Source organism: Cyrtonyx montezumae, unplaced genomic scaffold (assembly GCF_038088225.1).
Source record: "Cyrtonyx montezumae isolate F1298 unplaced genomic scaffold, pur_monq_1.0 scaffold_9, whole genome shotgun sequence".
NCBI lineage: Eukaryota > Metazoa > Chordata > Aves > Galliformes > Odontophoridae > Cyrtonyx > Cyrtonyx montezumae.
In genome coordinates, this window is record NW_027072100.1 from 13,460,175 (window position 1) to 13,480,787 (window position 20,613).

At 47.3% G+C, this 20,613-nt stretch overlaps 1 protein-coding gene across 3 annotated transcripts in view; it reads left to right on the top strand.

The window, feature by feature from the left end:
• Window positions 1-20,613, top strand: part of NFATC2 (nuclear factor of activated T cells 2) — a 77,554-nt gene that overhangs the window by 14,765 nt on the left and 42,176 nt on the right. For all 3 annotated transcript variants that reach the window (XM_065754046.1, XM_065754045.1, XM_065754044.1), the window contains exons 3-5: window positions 596-764; window positions 12,928-13,130; window positions 14,449-14,621. In XM_065754046.1, coding sequence (XP_065610118.1) covers window positions 596-764; window positions 12,928-13,130; window positions 14,449-14,621 — 545 coding nt within the window. The remainder of the gene's footprint in view (window positions 1-595; window positions 765-12,927; window positions 13,131-14,448; window positions 14,622-20,613) is intronic.

A 20,613-nucleotide genomic window follows, 5' to 3' on the forward strand; every position in this document is an offset into this window, starting at 1 on the left:
GTTCTGTGATGGTGTGATGCCCGTGTATGGTGATCCCTAGGGAGTGTTTCCTCAGGTAGATCCTGCTGCAAAGCAGAGCTCTGTGCTTAGGGACAGCACAGGTTAATGGGAGCCCAATCCATTAAGATTTGGAGAGATAAAAATCATGGGGTTGCAGGAAACATTGTAGAAGTGATTCGTTGGTACCACAGCATACAACGTTCACATCAGTTTGCTTAACTGTGTAAAGACTAGATCCCAAACAAGCTCTGACAGAGGTTAAACGCTCTCATTACCTCCTGCTACTTTTAATTCCACGGACACCTCACAAATTCCCATCAAGAATGAAAATGAATATCAGGTAGAGTGTGCCGCTCCAAGTCAGACCAAACATTCCTTCGACCCCGAGGGACTTGCTGTTTATTGATTTATGAAGTGCCATTTAACCAAGGTCTCAGTTGCTGCACATGAGCTCCCTCCATTGCTGGCACGGGCACACCCAGCTGGGCTCCTGAACGTGTTAGTGGAACCCTGGTGGGGGTTTTGAAGGACAGATGTGCTGGGGCTTTGAGAAGTGAGGTGCTGAAAGCTTCATCCTGCCTGTCTCTGTGCCCAGCTTGCCCGTCCAGTCGCTCCCGCCCCTCGAGTGGCCGCTGTCCTGCCAGTCCGGCTCCTACGAGCTGCGCATCGAGGTGCAGCCCAAACCCCACCACCGTGCACACTACGAGACCGAGGGGAGCCGAGGGGCTGTCAAGGCCCCGACTGGAGGCCATCCTGTCGTCCAGGTAAGGGACTGGAGAGGAAACGCGTGGAGGAAAACGGGCTGGCTTATGGTGGAGGGCTGTGCCGGGCACTGACCCAGAAATGGAGAGCTTGTAGCTCTGGGTGTGAATGTAGATGTGCATGAAATGCCTGAAGTTGGACGGTGGTGAGTTTCTGGAAGTTTGGAAAGTTGGTTTGGATTGGCTTGTGAAAACTCAGAAACTGAACAAAAATATTTGCTACTTTTTCTGGGCTAAATGTTAGAAATCCTGTGATCCAACTCTGTCATAAGATGTCCAGATGCCCTAAATCCCAACCGAGCCCGTTTTACCTTGGAAACAGGCTCTCTCTGTCAGTTAGGGTGTTTTGAGATGCTCAAGATGTCAAGAGATCATGCCTGGCTTTCAAGCTCCATGATCAACCAAACTGAGATTTAAAATGAATAGCAGGTTGTGTTAGATCTGTGGTCCTGTGTCCTCCTAGCAGTGGTGGGTGAGTGTTTCAGAGCCTTGATGCCCTGGGTTCCTGCAGAACAAGTTCCCCTGAAATGTAGGTCAGAGAAACTCACCTGTGTGTGATTCAAGCACTTGTTACCCTCGTTTCAGTCTGTGCCTGCTTTATACATAACTTACTGATAGTTTTGCTCATCATCTATGGTAACTTGCTGCCTCCTTTTTGTCCTGGATATGTGACACCAATAGGAAATGGTACTAGCTGTAATTGTGGTGTGATAAGGAGATAGGAGGGCATCAGAATTACGTAGCAGTGGGGATGAGTTGAAGAACATTTGGCCCTTGTAAAGCTGTGGCTATGGGGAGGATGTGTTGACCAGCTTTGTAACTTTACAGAGAAAGAATGAATGAGTTTAAGCAAGAGCTGTCTTCTGAATTGGGCTGATGTCTGTCCAGTAACAACAATTTCTGTCCCTTAGATTTTGGTTGTAGTGCTATAAAAATCTGGTTCTGATCCCACTTATGCTTGTGAGAAGGGAATTCATACTGCTGTTATCAGCAAACCAAATCCAGGCTGATGGGGATGAGGGTAACCAAATTTGGCCCTCAGCTGATGAGCTGATCCATGGAGGAGTTCTTCACTGTGCAAAGTCTGTGTGAAGAAATGTCTGAGAAGCTGGGCTGCAGCCACTTCGGGCTTCTCACTCATTTCCTCCTCATTTCAGACAGCATTGTTCAGGAAGGAAAGCCAGGGTTTTGGTCAGGGTTGTAAGGTACTGGTGCGACACTGCTGGTAACGATGCATGGCAACTGTCTGGCTCAGCTACAGCTTTCAGTGAGCAAAGTTGGGGTGCATCCTGCAGCTGTTCCCATCGCACTCATGACTTGCCACAGGAAGCCCTGGCCAGGAAAATGCTGAGGTCTGTGCTCCATTCTAAGCATGTGATCAATACGAGTAATTTCACTGGGTTGATTTGTGCTTAACTTCAAACATATGTTAAATATTGCCCTGCAGGCTCAGCCCCTTTTAAAATCAAGCCATAAATTGTTAAATCAATGAATGTGTTTACTTTGGTTGAGCTGGACTTGTGTGTGTATACTGGATACAGCATGATAATAAATAGCGATCCCATTTCTCATAACTTAATGGATGTGATTCTCCTTAATTTATAAATCTGACAAAATCATAACCCAGCATGGTGTGCTGGCAGCTCCCTGGCTGTGTGAACCGTGCGTGCACTCAGCACTTGGTCATTTCTCAGTTGCTTACAAATAGTATCTCTTACCTTCCCAGGATGTTCCTAACCTCTGGATGTTTATTGCAGTGAAGGAGTTTCTTGTCATGTGGATAAATACAAGTGTTTTGTTTCCTTCCTGTAATCAGTATCAATCAAAGAGGGATTTATATTTTCTGTCAGAGGCAGCAACTGATATTCCTAGTTTTATCATAATTTGCCTTCAAGCTTAAGGATCTTAAACTGTGAAATCAAAGATCCCCGTTAAAGCCTCGCGAGCAGATGTGCCTCCACACAGCTGTGCCTGCATATGGGGGAAATATGGCCAGATTCTTTGTGAAGGTTTATCATAAACCTGGAAGTATTTGTTGGCTCTCTGTTCACTTGAACGTAACAGAGTTCATGTGGGTACAGAGCAGTGAGATGGATGCACCTGTATGGTTTATGACATCTGAAACTCATGAAGGCTAGTAAAATCCAGCGCTTTCATGTCGTGAGTTATTTGGCTTCAGGGCTTCTTTTCTGCTTTCCCCTCAGTGCATTTTAACTTTTGTGTTCCTGTCAGATTCCAATATTACAGCCACAGACAAAATGAAACAGAAGAGATTTCCAGTGCTGCAGGAAGTGCACAAGTTTCAGGCAACCGATGGCAGGGCAGTTGGGTTAGTGTATGGGAACTGCTGAATCACGGCCTGATCCACTGATCGATCACCTGGGGTGAGAACCCAGTCAGCCATGGGCGCACAGGTGGAGGTGATATACCTGTGTGAGTGGAAGGGGTGGAGCCTGGCTGCACCTCTCCCAAACCCCATTTAAGGGCTGACCACCACCAGGGAAGGATCTCTTCCTGGAGATCCCTCCCGTGTGGAGTCCCCAGCGAGCCTTTATCATCCTGAAGGTGAGCCATCTTCTTTTGCTTACTATTTTTGTACCATCTCTATAGACCACTGAAATATACCATCTTCTATACTATTTCTGAGTACCATCCTTGAGGATTATTTACCCTACAGTTAGGTTCCTTTCCGTCAGGCTGTGTCTGCTCTCAGCCCTGGAGCACGCGTGCAGTGTGTGCTGGTGGCAGAGCTGCCTGCAGCCTCCAGGCCCTACACTGGGACTGGCACACTTTGAAAACGTCAGAGCTGAGCACACCGACCACTCCTGGGTTCGTTGGCTTTTGGTTTTGTCTTTTTTTGAGCACTCAGACCCCTCCACACCAACTTTCTGGAATCCAGTGCTGTCTCTTAAACTTTTGGACTTACTCACTGAGAACTGTGAGTGGGAAGCCCCAGCAGAGTGGTGGCACTTATGGAAAGAGTGAACATCCCGCTCGTGATGCTGCATCCTACAGCCGCCTCTGATAAACTGCTATTCCTCTATTTTGATTACCTTTTCTAAAATATAATATATATTTTTTTCTAATTTCCTGTTAAATTAACCCTTCGTGTGATGCATTATCCAGCTGAGCCTTCTGGAGCAAGAAATGCAGGCTAGTCTTTGCAACTTCGTGTTGGTCTGCAGTATTTACTTTTTGAAAACTAATTTTGCATGCAAGTTTCTTCTTTTGGGTGCTCTGAAGCTACAAACCAGCAGATCTCATATCCTCCAGGCCTTATCTTGTGGTTTATCTTTCTGATGCTGCTTCCTCCTCTTCACATGTCTAGCCCCGAGAGTTTGTGCTCTGCACCAGTTGTGCGCTCCAACTTTGGAAAGAGAACTGTCTGATTAATCAAAATGACAATTTAGATGGGCGGTGCACAAGTGGCCATTTGCTTTGTTTGCCTGGGGAAGGAAGAGAGAAGGCATTAATCCCATAGAACGTTCACGACATCTCACTTCAGAGATCATCTAGAGACATGGAGAAGTGAAGGCTCCCAGTTCAGTTCTGAATCACTCTTTGTAGGAAGCTGCAGCTTGCTGTCAACTACAGTGAAACTTGATCCTTTTAGAGGTGTAAGTTGGATGCCAACATTTTTCTAGTCTAAGTGTCCCCTAGAAGCAACATCACTGAGAACAAGGAAATCTGGAGTAGCAGGGACAAAGCAGAACTCTGCACGCATGTACCTTCTTGCAGGCCCATCCACGTGCTGAGACAGCAGAGGAGACGTGACTCGTCCTCCTTTCCAACTCTTTTTCACTGAAGTTTAGGGATAGCTGCTTCTTTTACCCAACTGCTCTCATCAAGGCTTAAAAATGGGTGCGTTTCTCCTATTGCACGTGGGGAAATGTGGCAGTAGGAACTCCTGTGTTTCAGGGAAACAGATTTTCAATTCTTCAGCAAAGTTGGTGATGAAAAGAAATGAACTATTTGATAGGAAAGATTGGGTACAATCTGGGCTTCACCCCATGGTCAATAAGAGTGTCTGGTCCCTTAAAAGCCATAACAATTTAGAAAGCTCAGTGCTTCTGTTCTTGTCCTATTGCTTTGCATGAAGTCTGACTTTTTCCACGACTGAACTGAAGTTATATGTTATTGTGTGATACTTCAGGGAGCTCTAAGTAGGGCCCTTGCCTTTCCTTCAAGGCAAGAGAAAGGGAAAGGAAAGGCTTTAAAGGAAGATGAGCAGTTGGCTTATGCAAGTGATTACCCACGCGCTCTGGATAGTTGGATCTGTCCTTGCTTCATTAGAAGTAGTTGTGTTCTGAAATACTCGGGGTCCCTGGAGGTGGTTGGTGCTAGATAAGTGTGTGCAGTGACAAAGAGCATCAGTTTCCACTGTGCATCTGCTGTGGCCTACAGAGAGGCTGAGGTATACTGTTCTGTTCGGGATCTGTTTGAGAGACTTGCTCCTCAGGGTTTTTCCCAGCTGCCCATGTGTTTTGGACTTTGCTTGCTGTTAGCAGTCCCCGGGGAAGCTGTGTTTTACGCAGCTCTTCAGCGCAGTAATTTGTAGTAATTTTCTCAAAGGAGTGTGCCTAACTCTGGCATTTTGGGTTTTATTGCCATCTTAGCAAAGCCTTCCCCTGATAGATTGCTTCTCTAACTTATCTTTACAAAAGGCCCAAATCCTTCTGAATGCAAACAAGCACAGAAGCAGTCGGTAACTTCTGCATCTTTCTAGCACTCTCCCCGTGTTATTAATTAAGATTTTCATCTGCAAAGCTGTTGCCTTCCTCTGCTCGTGTCAGATAATTCAATCAGCTCAGCACAGCCCGGGGCTGCCATTTGTGGAAGCAGACAGGAGCACTTGATGCCGGGGCTCTCATCTTTAAAGGCAGTGCCGGGCTGATGCAGCCTGAGCCGCAGAGCAGCCATGGCTGAGCTGCATCTGCTCGGTGTCCAGGGGCACCAGCAGGCTTTGCAGGAGCAGCTGCTGCTAGAGCTGGCATCGGGGGCTGGGACCATGCTCTCTCCTTGAAGACCTGCAAAGTGGCCCGGCACGACGTGACACAGCACGCCTACCCCTGGGTGGTCACTTTTCAAACTGTGGTGACTTTCACTGCCTCTTTATTTATTTATTTATTCGTTAAAAAGAAGCCGTAATTGTGGAGCTGTTAATGGAACACACAGGAGCTGCTTTACAATAACAAACGTATGTTCACTTTCCTTTTATATTTGAATTCTGCCGTGTGTGTTTTCTTGTGGTTTCCAAGTCAAAGACGACTTTGTTTTCTAGCCTAGGCTTCCCGTGGGGCTCTGGCTTGTAAATGTGTGTGACTTCCAACAGTCAACTAATTGTTTTGCTTATTAGTGAAACCAGAACCTTTGATGGAAACTCAAAACCAAATCACAGCTTGATATCGTAATTCCCCTCTCCCAAGTGGGGCTGGATGGATGCTGTGCTGGGGGCGCACGGCGGTAGCTGAGTTTGACCTCCTCTGCCCATCCCCCAGTTCAGGGAAGGGGAAGTCAGAGCTCTGGGATGGAGCTGGGTGCTTGCACATTTGGCCTCTGTGGGCTGCGCTGGGCGCGTGCAGCAGAGCGAGCTGGTGCTGTGCCACGCTTCTGTGCTGCTCCCATTGCCTTCACTTCCTTCTTGTAGCAAGGGGAAGCATCGCACAGGCTCTGGCTGCTGTTGGACCTTGGGGATCCTGCCCCCAGCTCACAGTGTACGACGAACTGTCGGTGTTTCATGCCTAATTTGCCTGCAGGATTGTTTGCACAACTGTGGTGATGGTACGTGCCTTTCGAGGGCTGAGCTGCTGCTTCGTGCATCCATTTGCTGTGGTTACACGTGCTACTGCAGGGATGGATGTGCAATTCTGAGAATGCAGACCTTGGTTTTGGATAGGTCTGGGAAACTCTCAAAACAAATATCCCATCAAATGCAAGGGCAGATGAGTTGGTACCCCTCACACTGTCCTGGTTCATCCTGGTAGTGTGACGGTACCTGGGGGTCCATCTGAAAGCTCACTGGAGCCAGTGAAGAATTGTAGATAAATTGGAGGTGAGGTAGGGAAACATGGATGAGCCTGAAACTGGCTTTTGTTGCGATGTGGAACTGGACTGAATAATATGGTACCAACTAAACCAAATTTAGAGGAAGAGCTGACTCATAATAGTTGCTAACGATGATGCAAGAAGATGCAAGAAGAGAACTGCTCGATAACAATGAGAACGATTAGCTACTGAGAATACTTACCAGAGCATGAATTACGTTCTCTGTTGCTTAAAGTCATTAAGCTGAGTTTGTCTGAGTGGAAGGGATGCTGACCCTCACAGAGTGCTGAGGGAGGGGTGGTGAAACTGAGGCACAGAGAGGCAACAAGCTGCCTCTGTTACCCAGTGTGCCTGGTCTCAAGACAGGGAGGAACTAAAGCCTGCTTTGACCTCAGTTGCTTCTTCCAGCCCTCTCTGCCCTGGACCTCTGCTTTAACCCCTGGTAAAAGCAAATTAGCCCAGCTAGATACTGGGAGCCTGGTCCTCATTTATGGTGAGGAGCAGCACAAATGAGATTCAGTCCTTGGAAATCTCCTTATGGTTTGTGTTTTTCTGCTATGTCCCAAGTACATCAAATTGAACAGAAATGTGACAAGTTTCAACTTTATTGCTCAATGTCAGCTCTTATGAAAGCAGACGGGCAAGCTGCTACACGGTATGGTGTCTGGGGGAGGTCTTTGTTAATTACTGACAGCTATTGATATGCTGCTCTCCCTGAGACAATACGCTTTTCCATCTTGGTCAGAATACTGTTGAATAAAGGCCCCCCTAAAAATCCTTGGAAGCGTTGCAGCCGGACAGCATTAATGATCAAAGCACAAAGTTCCTTCAACTGGGAAACGAAGTGACCGGGCGCTGCAGAAGTGCTATGGCAAGCAGGGACTGTTCAGACAGGCACGTGTTGCTCTGCTCTGCTCTGCCGCGGGCTGTCCTGAGATGCTTGCTGGCGTGGCAGGCAGCGTCCGGGCAGTGAGGTCTGAGCTGGGGAATCGGTGGTGCTGGTGGAGCCCTGGATCACAGGCGTAGCTCTGCAGCCTCTGGCTGCTCCAGGAGGAAGGTGGGAGCTGAGGCAGTGGGGGCTCCTTCCTCAGGCAGCTGAGGGCCGAGCCTGAGTGCTTTCTTATCTTCTCATGTACAGCAGGAAAAGGGAAGCAGTAGGAGGAAGCGATTTCTCACGCGGCTTTCTATTTGCTTCTAATTAAGCGTTGCCGGTTGAGCTCTGTTTTCCCACTTTTTGCCAGCGCCTGATGGTGGCCCTGAATCACCACGGCCACACACGTGCACACCCCTTTCAGGGGGAAGCTGAAATGACTTCCACGAGGAGATAGCAAGTAGTATGCAGCAGTCAATAGGCAGAGCCTCGTGGTATGGTGAGCTGGAAGAAGCAGAAGAGCCGATTCATTTCAGATACATTAATTCACTAGTCTCAGTGTCCATATTCCCCAGCTTTATGCTCTCCTCCTGGCAGTAGCTTGCATTGTCTAGACAGGAAGATGTGCAAAATCATCTTTAAAGATGTGTAGTGTTATATGCCCCGGGAGGAAGACCTCAATTCTTGACAAGCAGAGCTCTGTTGGGATGTGTGGGAAACAAATTATTCCATTCTAATCTCAAAGGCCATCAGTGTCTGTATCATGCAGCCTGCCTCACACAGGTCCTCAAAGGGCTCTCCAGAGGTGCCTTCAAGGCTTGCACATGCTCCTGCTGCTGTCTGGCAAAGCCCATCACCGTTTGCATGCAGACTAGGTAGTTATTTGCCTTGCAGATGTGAAACTTGAAGTCCTCAAGAATGGAAAAGGCAAACACAGAAACTTTCAGTACTATCAGAAACCAAGATCTTGTAGCTGGTGAGAGGAGCTGGTGCTCATTGCACAGAGCTTGGCAGCTCCCAGAGCAAGGCACAGCATGGCAGGGATGAGTTCTCACTGCACTTACTGCCTGCGGGTGACAGAAGCCACTGCTCCTCACTGCCTTGGGATTCCTCAATTTAGAACAGTTATCTCCATCTGCTCTTCCTACTTCTTGATAATGGCATCATTTTATGTGAACTGCATAGTTCTTAAATTGAAGTAAATATGTGCTATACTTAAAAGTTCTGAAAGTTTCCCCAAATTCCCTCTTGGTATGCTTGTGTTGTATCTGTGGGTGACCACCTACAGAATCCTTAAGGGATTTTTCTGACCGCTGTTGTTGGATCCCTCCGTTCCCAGATAGCATAACCGAGCACTGCTGCAGGCTTTGCTTTGCAAACAGATTTGCTGCTTACACAGTGCTGCAAAGGTGAACCTGTGTTTTTAAATCACTGCAGCCAGAGGTGATGCAGGCTGTGCAGCTGCAGGCTTCCATTCATCTGAACACTGAGTTAGGAACCCATTTGGACTTGCACTTCAGACTTGCTCTGTAAGTGCTGTGTATTCAGGTCTGCCCTCTCTGTTCGTAGGACGACCTGAGTTTTTATATAACACAGGGAAAATAATGCCTTATCTCATAACACGTGGTCTCAGTGGCTGCAGTTGGCAGCGCTATCTCAGGAACTGTGCCCATGCACAGCTGCTAATGGCACAGCTGCTTGTGTTTTGCATGCAGAATTGCATGTGCCATTCTGAAAACGTCAGTTAACTGCCTCTTCTCCCAAATTTGACTGCTATTGATCTATGGATGGAGTGTAGAGTGAATGAATTTTGTTTATGCAGAGGTGAGCTGGTGATTTTAATCATGCCACAGATTTCCATTTTGTTTAGAAACCCAATCCTAACAGCAAAAACCGAACAAGAAAAGTCTCCTTGTTTTCTGAATGATGTTATTTGTTTATCTGCCAAAGTGCTTTGCATTTCCTTAGGTCACAGACCAGCCCATGTCTGGCTATGTTAATATTATAAGAGTTATGTAGAAGTAAAGTTTAAGAAAAATCTTTCAACTGAAAGAAATAGGATCTTAAAATCCCAAAATAGAGTATGGAAAGGTACACATCATGTCTGGCTTCTCTTTCCCCTTGTGGCAAATGTGACTCAAAGGAGTTGGTTTTTTTCCAGCTCGATTTGTATACAGTTTGGGGGAGTTTTATTGTGAATAGCTCACCTTATAATACACAAACATATTTCCTTTCAGAGCTCTCTATTCGTAAATCTTTCTCGATTCTCACTCTCTTGAAGCTGAAACCCAGTTTGGGTTTTTTTTTTTTTTAGTTAATTAGTGCCAGGAGTGGGAAAGGTGCAGGGCTGGTCCTCTGCTCTCATCCCTGGTGTGCTCCCACTGCCTGAGCAGCAGTGAAGCATTGCTCCCTGCCCTTGGGCAGCTGCAGCTCTGCAGTGCCAGCTGTGCTCTGCCCTTCTGAGAGATGAGCAAAAGAGTGGGACTAGAAAATTCTGAGACGTTAGAGGAGCATGGTTGTTGCTAAGGGAGTTCTGTGTATGAAAATGGCAGCCCAAAATATTAGTTCCTTCCTGTCCCTGTGAAGAAGGTTTAGCATCCCTGCTGCCCTGTTACAGATGGAGAGAAATTACATGGCCCAAACAAAGCAATGCAGTAAGTTAGTGGCAAAGCTGGGTGTGAAGCTCTGACTGCAGTGTGCCTGCAGCAGTTCTGTGAGCTGTCCATCCTCAGTTTGGTTCCTAACTCATCCTGATGTACTCTTGGCATATGAGTGGCAGATATAAATGCTTGTGCTAAACCATCACCTGTGTAATTCTTTATAATGTAAAATATAAGCGGTTAAGATAAGATCATGCCTTTTTAAATTAGGATGCTCAACACTTCTATATATCTTATTTTGTGTTTGCTTTATATAATGCTATTTTGATTTACAGTGATGTCATCCCAAAGCATTGCCATAGTGCCGTAAATTACCAAGTAATTACCTTACTTTCTTCCACTGATCAAACCATTCATTTCAAATCTGGTCCTGTGAAGGATGAGGTCTTTTACGATGTGCTTTATTGCCCTCGTCCCTCAGGTGACACAAACACTGCTGTATGAGCAGACAGTCATCTCCTCTTTTTTTTTAAGCACGTATGAATTTAGGCAGGTGTACACCTACATATGTATGTGCTATTAGAAGACCAGGAATACTTCTACCTAGGGAATGTGCTCTGTACGTGAGGAGAAACAATGCTTACAATTAATTTTCAAGGTGGCCAGTATTAAAGCCTGAGTATGGAGCCAGTTCTGCTACAGCTGCTATCGGCTGTGCTCACTTGGGGCAAGTTTTCCTTTGTAATTTATTACCTGTTTTCCTGTGTTCCAGTCTCCCAGTGATAACTCGGGGGTTTTGTTCAGCCAGTTCATAGGCAGAGCAAATGCTGCTTTGCTGTCACTGTAGCCACTCCAGCCCAAGGTGTCCTCTCATCATCTGAGCTGGGCCTACAAAGAATTGTGCTGTCAGGCATGATAACTGTGCTCAGTGCTTAAGAAAAAAAACTCCCCTCTTGTCCCTTGTAAAGACAAGCCGGCTTTTTGTCATACAATGTCTTCTTGGTGAAGGCCAGGAAATCCTGGATTTTGAAGGTACCGTGCTTAGGCTGCATTTCAGCATCACTCCTGCAGGACCTGGGCTTAGTGGGCCTCCTCATGGGTAAGCAGGGGATGATTCACACTCAGGGCTGTTCCTGATAGACCTGTCATCCAGACCTCTGTTGCCTTTAGTCTTTTATTTTTTTTGCCTCACTCCACCTGTTTCTGAACCTCCCCATGGCTTACCACATTCTAGGCAAGGCTGCTCCTCAGTACCAGCAACCCTCATGCTCAGAGCCCAGCTCTGCCCCTCCTCTGCTCGCTGCTAACGGGAGTGTTGGCACAGAGCCTTGGACCCTCCTAAGCAAAGCACTCGTGTGTGTGTGTGTTACTGTAGATGTCTGAGCTGCGTCTGGGCCGGGTTCTGGGGTTCTTCCATGTGCAACCTGTGCTTAAGGTCTCTTGGCTTCAATGGAGCCTTGGGCTGTAAGGTCTCTGGGGCACAGACAGCATCTTTGTGTGCCTTGCAAATACGTGCTAGGTGAGTAATGATAGCTTAGCAGAGTGAGTGTCGCTTTACATTTGCCATACCGAAGGAAGGTTGCCAGGACTGCGTTGATGCTGCATGTGGTCCCCTTCCGGGGGGGAATTAATCCTCCTGTGCAAAGATACCTCCTGCTGACTGGTGAAAAGAAAAATAAAGAAAAAGGAAAAGGTTTGGCCATGATTACCATTAGCTTAATCTTCCTTTTTTTTGTGATCTTCTAGTACTGTTTGCTTTGCTCAGCTTCATCAAGCTTTTGTATGTGGATGGAATAATTGAAAACAAATTTAGTGTGTCTTGGACTGTAACGTTCTCTTCCAGCATCATCACTGTCTGTGTGGTAGATAAATGTCTGGTTTTCATTTTTGGTTATGTGGGAAATTTAGGACGATTTGATTTGTAATTTTGAACGTTATTAAAGAAGAAGATATTTCTTTGTTTTCTGACCTACAAAGAAATTGTGGCATTGTTGCTTCTCTTGCAGCAAATATTGTTTATGAACATGTTATTTATTATAGTAGGATCCGTTTATGTCTTTGAACTGTAGAGTGTCTTACCTCTAAGGTCAACCATGTTCTCATTGTGTCACAGAACAAGAAGACCATCTCAACCTGCACAGATGATATTTAGTGTAAAGACTATGTAAGAATTTTGCAGACAGGGAGCTTTGTAGGGTGAAGATGTAGATGTTAAAAGAGAACATCCTCCTAGAGGGAAGAAGCTAATGGGCAGAAGATACAGTGCTGTGAGCAGACAGTGGATGTGTGTGCTGTGTGCATGTGAAACAGCGGGTGGTGCATTTCAGCAGTGGTGACAGTGATGTGAAAGACAAGCCACGTTCCTGACAGCATGCAGGTTTCTGTAAGCACAATTTGCAGGATCTTGTTCATCGCTGGCAAAAATGCACAGCTAATGATGATGACCAAGTTGTAGCTGAGAATTTACTCTATCGAATAGTGTTATTGTGCTCTTTGTATCTGCCGTAGTTTCATTGGAAATAAATAGGAGGCATTACTTTTGGAGTGGCCTTCTTTCTGATCTCCATACCTTTGTCCACCTGTGTAAATCTCCTGAAATGAGGGTACTGCAGGCTCTGGGTGTGATAACAGATTTTTAATGTCTTGCCAGCTCCACGGTTACATGGAGAACAAACCCTTGGGCCTCCAGATCTTCATTGGGACAGCGGACGAACGGATCCTTAAACCTCACGCCTTCTATCAAGTCCATCGCATTACAGGAAAAACTGTCACCACCACCAGCTATGAAAAAATTATTGGCAACACCAAAGTTTTAGAGATCCCACTGGAACCCAAGAACAACATGAAAGCAACGTAAGCATATTTCTTTTTATTAGCCAAGTTGCGGATGTTCAGTTCCTCCTCCTGTGGGAAGCAGGCACTGAAATGGATAAAGCTGTCTGCCCTGGGAAGACCCTCCTTTCCAGAGCATTTGTCTGATACATGAACGTGAGGCCCTTTTTATGGAACTTGGAGCAGACAGTTACAAGTACCTGGGAGAAAGCTGCTCCAAGGCATTCATCAGCTAAGCATGCACGTGCTTCTGCTACGTGTCCCAGTTGCTGCAGTAACGATGTGGTAATTGCCTGTTGTATCCAAAGTCAGAATCGTTCAGTGTGGCACTGAGGGAAATGAGGCTCAGATCTCAAGTCCTTATGCCACAGGGGTGCGAACAGGGAGCAGTAGACAGTGGAGGAAAAGCATACATTTCATTTTACAGCAGTTAATGGAATAGAAAACATCTCTCCTGGACTCAGCCAAGTGCTCTGGCCATGGAATTGCACTCTCCTGTTGTAGTAGGTTACCAGAAAAGCAAGTACGGGCACATCTTTTCTGTATTATTCCTTCCAGTTTTATGGAGGCAGAGGGATGAAGTGGGCACCAGTCTGAAACTTCAGGCTTGAATGTGTGCCAGACAGCATGAGAGTGATTGCTCTGCAGAGGGAAGAGCTGTATCTCCATCCTTCAGAGGATACTGACAAACTTGGCAGAGCAGCTTTGTTTCTAAGCCCCTCTGCATCATCACAAAATCCACATTCTTTCTTCATATATCTTTTTTTTTTTTTGTAATAGAATATATACCTAGTTTCTCCTTTTCCTCTGAGCCTCTCCTTCCTCTGTACCCGAAGAAGTAAATAAAAGCCTGCATCTCAGATTTAAGCAGCCAAGTGCTAAATGGATCGTGATTGTCTCTTCCAAATTAGTAACCCTGGAATAATGAACCCCTGCACATAAGCGATGGTGGGGGGGGTAGGAAATTGAGTTGGGCTTATTCTTCCAAAATGTGTTTTTCATTCGTATGGGATGTGAGGCATCTTTTAAACGACGCAAAGACATGTTGGCAGTGACCATTAACAGGGCACCCTCAGCGCTGAGCTGCAGAACTCGGATCCTGTAACTACGTATTGGCACTTCCTATGGCCTGGGCCCTGCTGTGGCTGCACAAGGCTCAGCACGAGTCGGCCTGCCATCATCACACGATGCTCAGAGCAGTGCTGGGCCCTGCAGCCCCCCCTCCCCTCCTGCTCCCGTCCTCCTCCCTTTGAGCAGAGCTGTGGTGAATGGGGGCAGAGCAGAATTTTCTTTTTTTTCCCGGGTTGAGCCTGCTCTGAACAGCCCGTGTGTTTGGCAGCATTGACTGTGCGGGCATCCTGAAGCTGAGGAACGCGGACATTGAGCTGCGTAAGGGTGAGACAGACATCGGCCGGAAGAACACCCGCGTCCGGCTCGTCTTCCGCGTGCACATCCCTGAGTCCAGCGGCCGCATCATCTCTCTGCAGGCAGCGTCCAACCCCATCGAGTGCTGTGAGTACCGCCGGGTCCTGCCGGGAGCTCGGGGGTGCGGATGGGGCTGTGTGCATCCTGCTGTTTGTGCTCCAGTGCGTGCGCTCTCAGGAGCGGTCTTTGTAGGGAAGGTGCGGCCAGAACTGGTTGTCTGCACGCTGGTGGTTGGAGGCTTTGAATCCTGTGACAGGAGCACGAATGAAGCGGACGGCAGGACCGTCAGGTTTGGGTCCATCGTGGTGGTTGTCTTTTCGAGGTGACAGTGCTGCTGAGGTGTGTGCTGCCCAGCAGGCTGCAGTTGAAGCAGGGGAAGCCCAGGTTATTCTGGTATTCCCCTGAGAGACAGAAGAAAACTCACAGGTTTGATTTCTAGGGGCATGTTCTGTAAGTGTGTAAGCTGAGAAACCTGCACCTCCCACTTGTTTTAACGTACTGGATCCTGAGAAAGAGAGGCCTCCTTGAGGTGTGCCCAGGGTCACAGTCATTTCTGGAGGGGCTCCACCCACTCTGCTGGTTTACACGCATCCTGTGATGCTTTTTGTTGGTAAATGGTATCTTTTCTGAGGGCTGGGGATTTCACAAATACAAAATGAACAGTTTTCCTCTTCCTTTGCTGAATGACTCACCCCTTTAGCAGAACCTGTCTTGCCATAAACCATGTTAAGGTAGTCATTGAAGAGTTTCTCAGGTGCATTTTATTTATTGAGATGCAGGCTTACTTAAATAACAGCTGCTTACAACAGGAGAGGAGAAACTTTGGATGGAAAATCAAGGGAAATTGTAACTAGTGAATCACTGAAACAAACAGAAAAACAACAAGCCAGTAGAAATTAATTTTAAAAGAGAGGCAAAGGAGATAATGGTGGATGTGTCCATTCTCCTGGCAGTTCTTACGAGAGGATACCAACTATCGGGGTGCTTTTGCTTTTCGGTTTCTTTTCCAATTGAAAATGGCCTATTTTTGCCTGTAACAGGGACCTGCTCAGGCAGGGAAACTCTGGGTGTAACTCGTATGTCAGCTGTGCAGACAGATAGCACAGATGGATGGTCCCTGGGTTGTGCGTGAGCTCACCGCTGCACCCCAGTTATTCCAGTTCTCCTACCAGAAAACAAACACCGCTTCCACAGAGCCGGGCAGCTCTAAGACCCGTCCACAGAGGCACGCTGTATTTGTGCCCATCACTGGTGAGCATTCAAGCAGAAATCCAGTCATGGTTTACAGAGTCAGATCACATTTTCTGAATCATACGTGCGCACCATTGCCTGTGCAGTGACTATTTGCACCAGCTTAAGATGTCTAGGCATTTATTCTGAGATGTGCTTACTTAGATGAGTCCTAAAGGTGTCAATAAGCCAAGGGTGAAGGTAGTAGTTCAAGTGGCCTATGTGTAAGTTTATTGTAATTGAACTGAATGTAAGAAATGTTAGTTGCATAGGCAGACAAGAAAGCACGCGCGAGAAACTCGTGGAAATAGAGTGTACAGTGATCTGAAGTAGGCCGCTTTGGTTCAGAGTGCATTGCATATTTACAGGGCTTTTGCCTTTAAGTAGCAGCCCAGTTCTGGGAAGGTGGTTAGAAGCACGGCTTGGCTCAGCCAGCACTACTAATGCAGGTCAAATCACACTCGAGATGGCAGTCAGGGTTTCTCGCAGCCCGCTCGCGTCGCGGTGCTCAGATGAGCTCGGGGACCTGTCACACTGGTGCAGCAGGAGCGTGCTGGGGCTCGGGGATGTTTCCCCTTTGCATCCCGGTTTCCTCCTCCCTGTGCTGCTGGGATTCTCTTTTTCACCACTGTTTGCTTTTTGTTTTTTTGACGTGGCCGCGTGGGAGCCCTTCTCCCCACGGCCTCTCCTGGAGGATCTCTTCTGTCTGGTAGCTGTTAATGATGTCTCCCCGGGAAGGCCTCAGTAAGTAGCAGCTTTAGGACAGAGAACTGCTGCTCCCCGGAGAGCACTGTTGCTACCAACAGAACATCCGAGCGCTCTCCTCAGCAGAAGCCGATCCTGGCTGAAAATCCCACCGGTGTCAGCAGATCATTAGCTGCAGTGAAGCAAGAACTGTGAAGTGTCTGCTTTTCTAGAGGGCGATTTTGGTTCTGCCTCATCTGTGTCACATCCAGCACTTGACAGGTTTTAGGAGGGGATTTCACAGGTTCAAAGAACCATCCGGAGCAGTTCCTCCCCAGGCAGCTGTGTGGGAGGAACGCAGAGGTGCTGTGCTGTTCAGTGATGGGTTATGCCTCGAAGTGGACCTTGGATCCAGACGTGCCTGTGCACTCAGCAGCTCGCAGAGGTCTTATCCTTTTGCCTGTTGATTTGCTCTGAAGCCTCTGAGGAGGCAAAGGCATCTGAAAGCCCTCTGATGGCTGTAACAGGCTCTCACTTAGGAAGGGATAAGAAAGCTGCTGTGTTGGAGGTGTGGCACTGGAAGGGTGAGAAAAACTTCTTCCAATTGTTGCTCCGTGCTGACCTCAGATCTGAGTGTAAGCATGAGTCCCAACCTCTGCCGGTATTGAGAATGTAATCAGAACAAAGTGCTTCTCAGTGGCAGTCCTTTGCTGCCAAAGCACAGCATTGTCATCATCACCACGGCACGTCTGAGGTCACAGCAGCTATCGCAGAGCTGTGAACAAGCTGCTGTCACACGAGGGGGTGAAATCTCAGCCGTGAGGAGTCCTGCAGTTAACCTGACCCTTCATATGCAGCTGTAACAGCAACAAGTATGCAGTGAATTGCCCATGGAGAATTGTGGTGTTTGCAGACCTGCTTGTTATTTTCAAACCGTTCCGGCAGCATCTTCAGTGTCAGTTCTGTTTGTTTCCTTCGATGTGCTGCTCCCTGCAAGCTGAAGCTTGTCTTGGTGAGTGGTTGATCACTGCTCCTGGGCTGAGATATCCACGGAGTGGGGAAGGAGCAGCATCGAAGGCATTTCAGAGCAGCCACAAAAGCACATGTGAGAAGCTGCCTGCTTTACTTCATGCTGTTGACAACGGAGAGCTGCTTAATGCAAATGTCTGAGATGTGAAAATGAGGTCAGGAGTCCCACACGCAGTGTCACAGATTTCATTCTGGTGGGTCGTGGTCACAGCTTCCTAAAGCAGCTCACAGTGCTCGTGTCATATAATCTATGTTTGCTGAAACTGTGCACACAAAGCCCTTAAAACACAAATGATGGCACTTGGCACGAGAGAGAGAAAAAGTCTATAGCCTTGTTCTTATAATAGATATTCCATGGTGGTAAAAACAAAACAAACAAAACTTATTACTGAAGAACAGTGTGTCCATCTAAGGAATTTAAAATAGCTTCTATTATTGACAGTATTTTGTTCCACTAAATTTGGTCAAATATCTTATTTCCCTTCAATCAATTTCCCTGGAAGTTTCCTTTATTTTTCTCTCCTTCTAGTAGATTTTCCCGTATTAGACAATCTGAGCCTATGATATTTGACACATTAATAACTCCAGAGGAAAGAGCTAGTCATTAGAAAGAATGTTGTCCTGGCAAAGCACTGAGTGCTTTTCCTCGGCCGCGAGTTGTGCTGGCTGGAATACGGTGGCAGGAGATGGAGCCCTGCTTTACTGAGCTGAAAAAGTAGAAGCAAAGGGTCGCTTCGCACCTGAGAGACACTCATGTGCAACCAGAGATGTGATTAGTGTGAGAGCAGCATGGTTTCCAGCTGAATTAAGGGAATTTCCCCCCTTCGTTTCAACTCCAAGACAGTCGTGCAGTTCACCATAATGCAAAAACTGGGGCTTTTCCTGAAGTGGAATTTGCCTCTCTCCTATAGCACGGAATTTAAAAGTTAGTTCTGACATCTTTTGCCGATTTCCTTGTGCAACCAGAAGTTTTTAATCTGGAAAATCTGAGTCAGAATGCCCACCCCTTTTGCAGGCTGCAAGCCTTGCTGCAGTGGCGAAGTCCTGTTTATGCCTTTGCAGTGCTGCTGCTGCTGCTAAAAGTAAGCGACCCAGCCCCATGGAGCATGGATTTCTGAGCATAATTTAGGCTGAGCAGATCTCCTCCACAAGGGATTAAAGGGAAATGCTGTGCATACCCGCAGAGATGATCGACAGAGAAGTGAACCGAGGCCATGGTTTTCCTGTCGTTAATCACATGCTGGTTTGTTGAGCTGGCTGCAGTTCATAGAAAGTGTCGTATTTATCTGACACTGCTGCCATCAGTGCTTCTCGCTCCTTTGCAAGGGCATCATAAAATAAATTATGTGCAGAGGAGGAGGTGGAGAAAAGCCCTCTGTTATTGGTGCTTTGTTTCTTGGATGGCTCTGTACAAACTGCTATTAAGCCTCACTGGTAACAAGTTGGAAACTGTTGTCATCCCATACTGGGCTCTCCTTTTGGCAGCATTTGGATCACATTTCAAGGCTTTGCATCGCAACGGTTGGAAATGTGCTTTATTTACTTGGTTCTCACTTAAGCCTTCAGCTACCCCATGCTCTTACCGGGGGGAAATCCCGCCACCCTTCTGTCCTTGGTCCTCTCCCAGCTCTCCTGCAGTGCAGCTCTGCAGCCTTCACCTCTCTGCCCACCCGGGGAACTCAGGGTGCTTCAGTGTGTGATGAATGGGATCAGAGTCTCTCAGGACATTAATGAACTGGATAAGCAGAGGGCACAGGAGTGCTGCTCCTATCAATCCTCCCGCAGGCAAGCAGGTTGCAATAAATAAACAGTGTGACAGGAGGAAAGAGGTATTTATTTTGGCTCGTTAGGGTTTGCACTGAGGTGGAAGAATTAATCCCACAACAAATCACGCTGCTACTCAGGCACTGCTGTTGCTTCTAGGGTTTAGGATTATTATTTTTTTTTTTTTAGCACCAGACAGGCAGCTCTGATTGCCCTTCTCCAACCCAACAGGAGACAGTGGCTTCAGCCAAGCGCCTTTTGGGGTTTGAAAAGTCATGTCAGGGTTGATGAGTGATGGTGTGAAGGATTCCGGTGAGCCGGGGCTGCCTGGGATGTGGTAGGAGCAGGTGATCCCAAAGAGAGACCTGGATGTTTGGCCTGGGGCAACTGCTGTGCTGAGGGTGCTGGTCCGGAGTCCTCCTCTTTTAACATCTTGATTATAGTTTAATTGGCTTGTGATGACAGAGGTAATTAGAATTAATTAGAAAAAGAAAAAGAGGTAATTCCAGCATTTTCCTCACTGAGCTGCAGGTGGTCCTCAGTCCTGCTCCTTTTGGTCACCCAGATAAGATCCCTTCTGAACTGTGCTCAGCTATAGGATGAGATACAGGGACAGCAGGATGGTTTAAGCACAGGATCCAGAGTTGCTGCAGGTGTCAGCAGTATAGCACAGAGCAGCTATTCTTTGGCCTCTACTCCACAGAAATGTGTGCGGAGGCCTTCAGCTTCTCTGCAGAATAGGGCATTGAGGAGCTGCACTGATAGAAAGAGGCTATGGAGTGTCTGCCCTGCAAGTATCGTCAGACCTGCGCTGCTCTGTGCAGATTTCACAAGCCTGTTCCTCCCGAGGAGCAGATAACGTCGGTGTTTTTTTTCTTTGCCTACATTCCCTGACCCATTCCTCGCTCTTTGCACGTGCAGAAGAGAGACTGCCTAGACAGTTCCTCTCTGGAGGCTGTTAAGATACATTTAACTTCAGTTAAGACTCCTCATAAAACGAGTCAGCGTTTGGGCAAGACAAGGCAGCACCTGGAAGCCCTCCAAGCCGGTGGAAGGAAACGCGATGCTCAGGCAGAGCTAGAGCTGCTCGGCCGGGGGAGCCATGGAGAAGCTGTGCTGATGGGGAGAGAGAGGGGCTCTCAGGCAGAGCTGAGATTCCCCAGGGGCACGGATGAGTAACGCTTTCCTGGGGGGTATTTGGAGCCACAGTAGGTGTTTCCACGTAGTCCTTTCTCAAAATATCCCTTTTTCATCCTAGACACCCAAAAGCCCCTCTGCCAAAAAAGGGCCGATTGTCGGTGCTGTGGGCAGGTGAGGATGCAAGAAAAACCTGTCTTGGCACTCTGCTTATGGTCAGCCTGCAGGTTTGTAC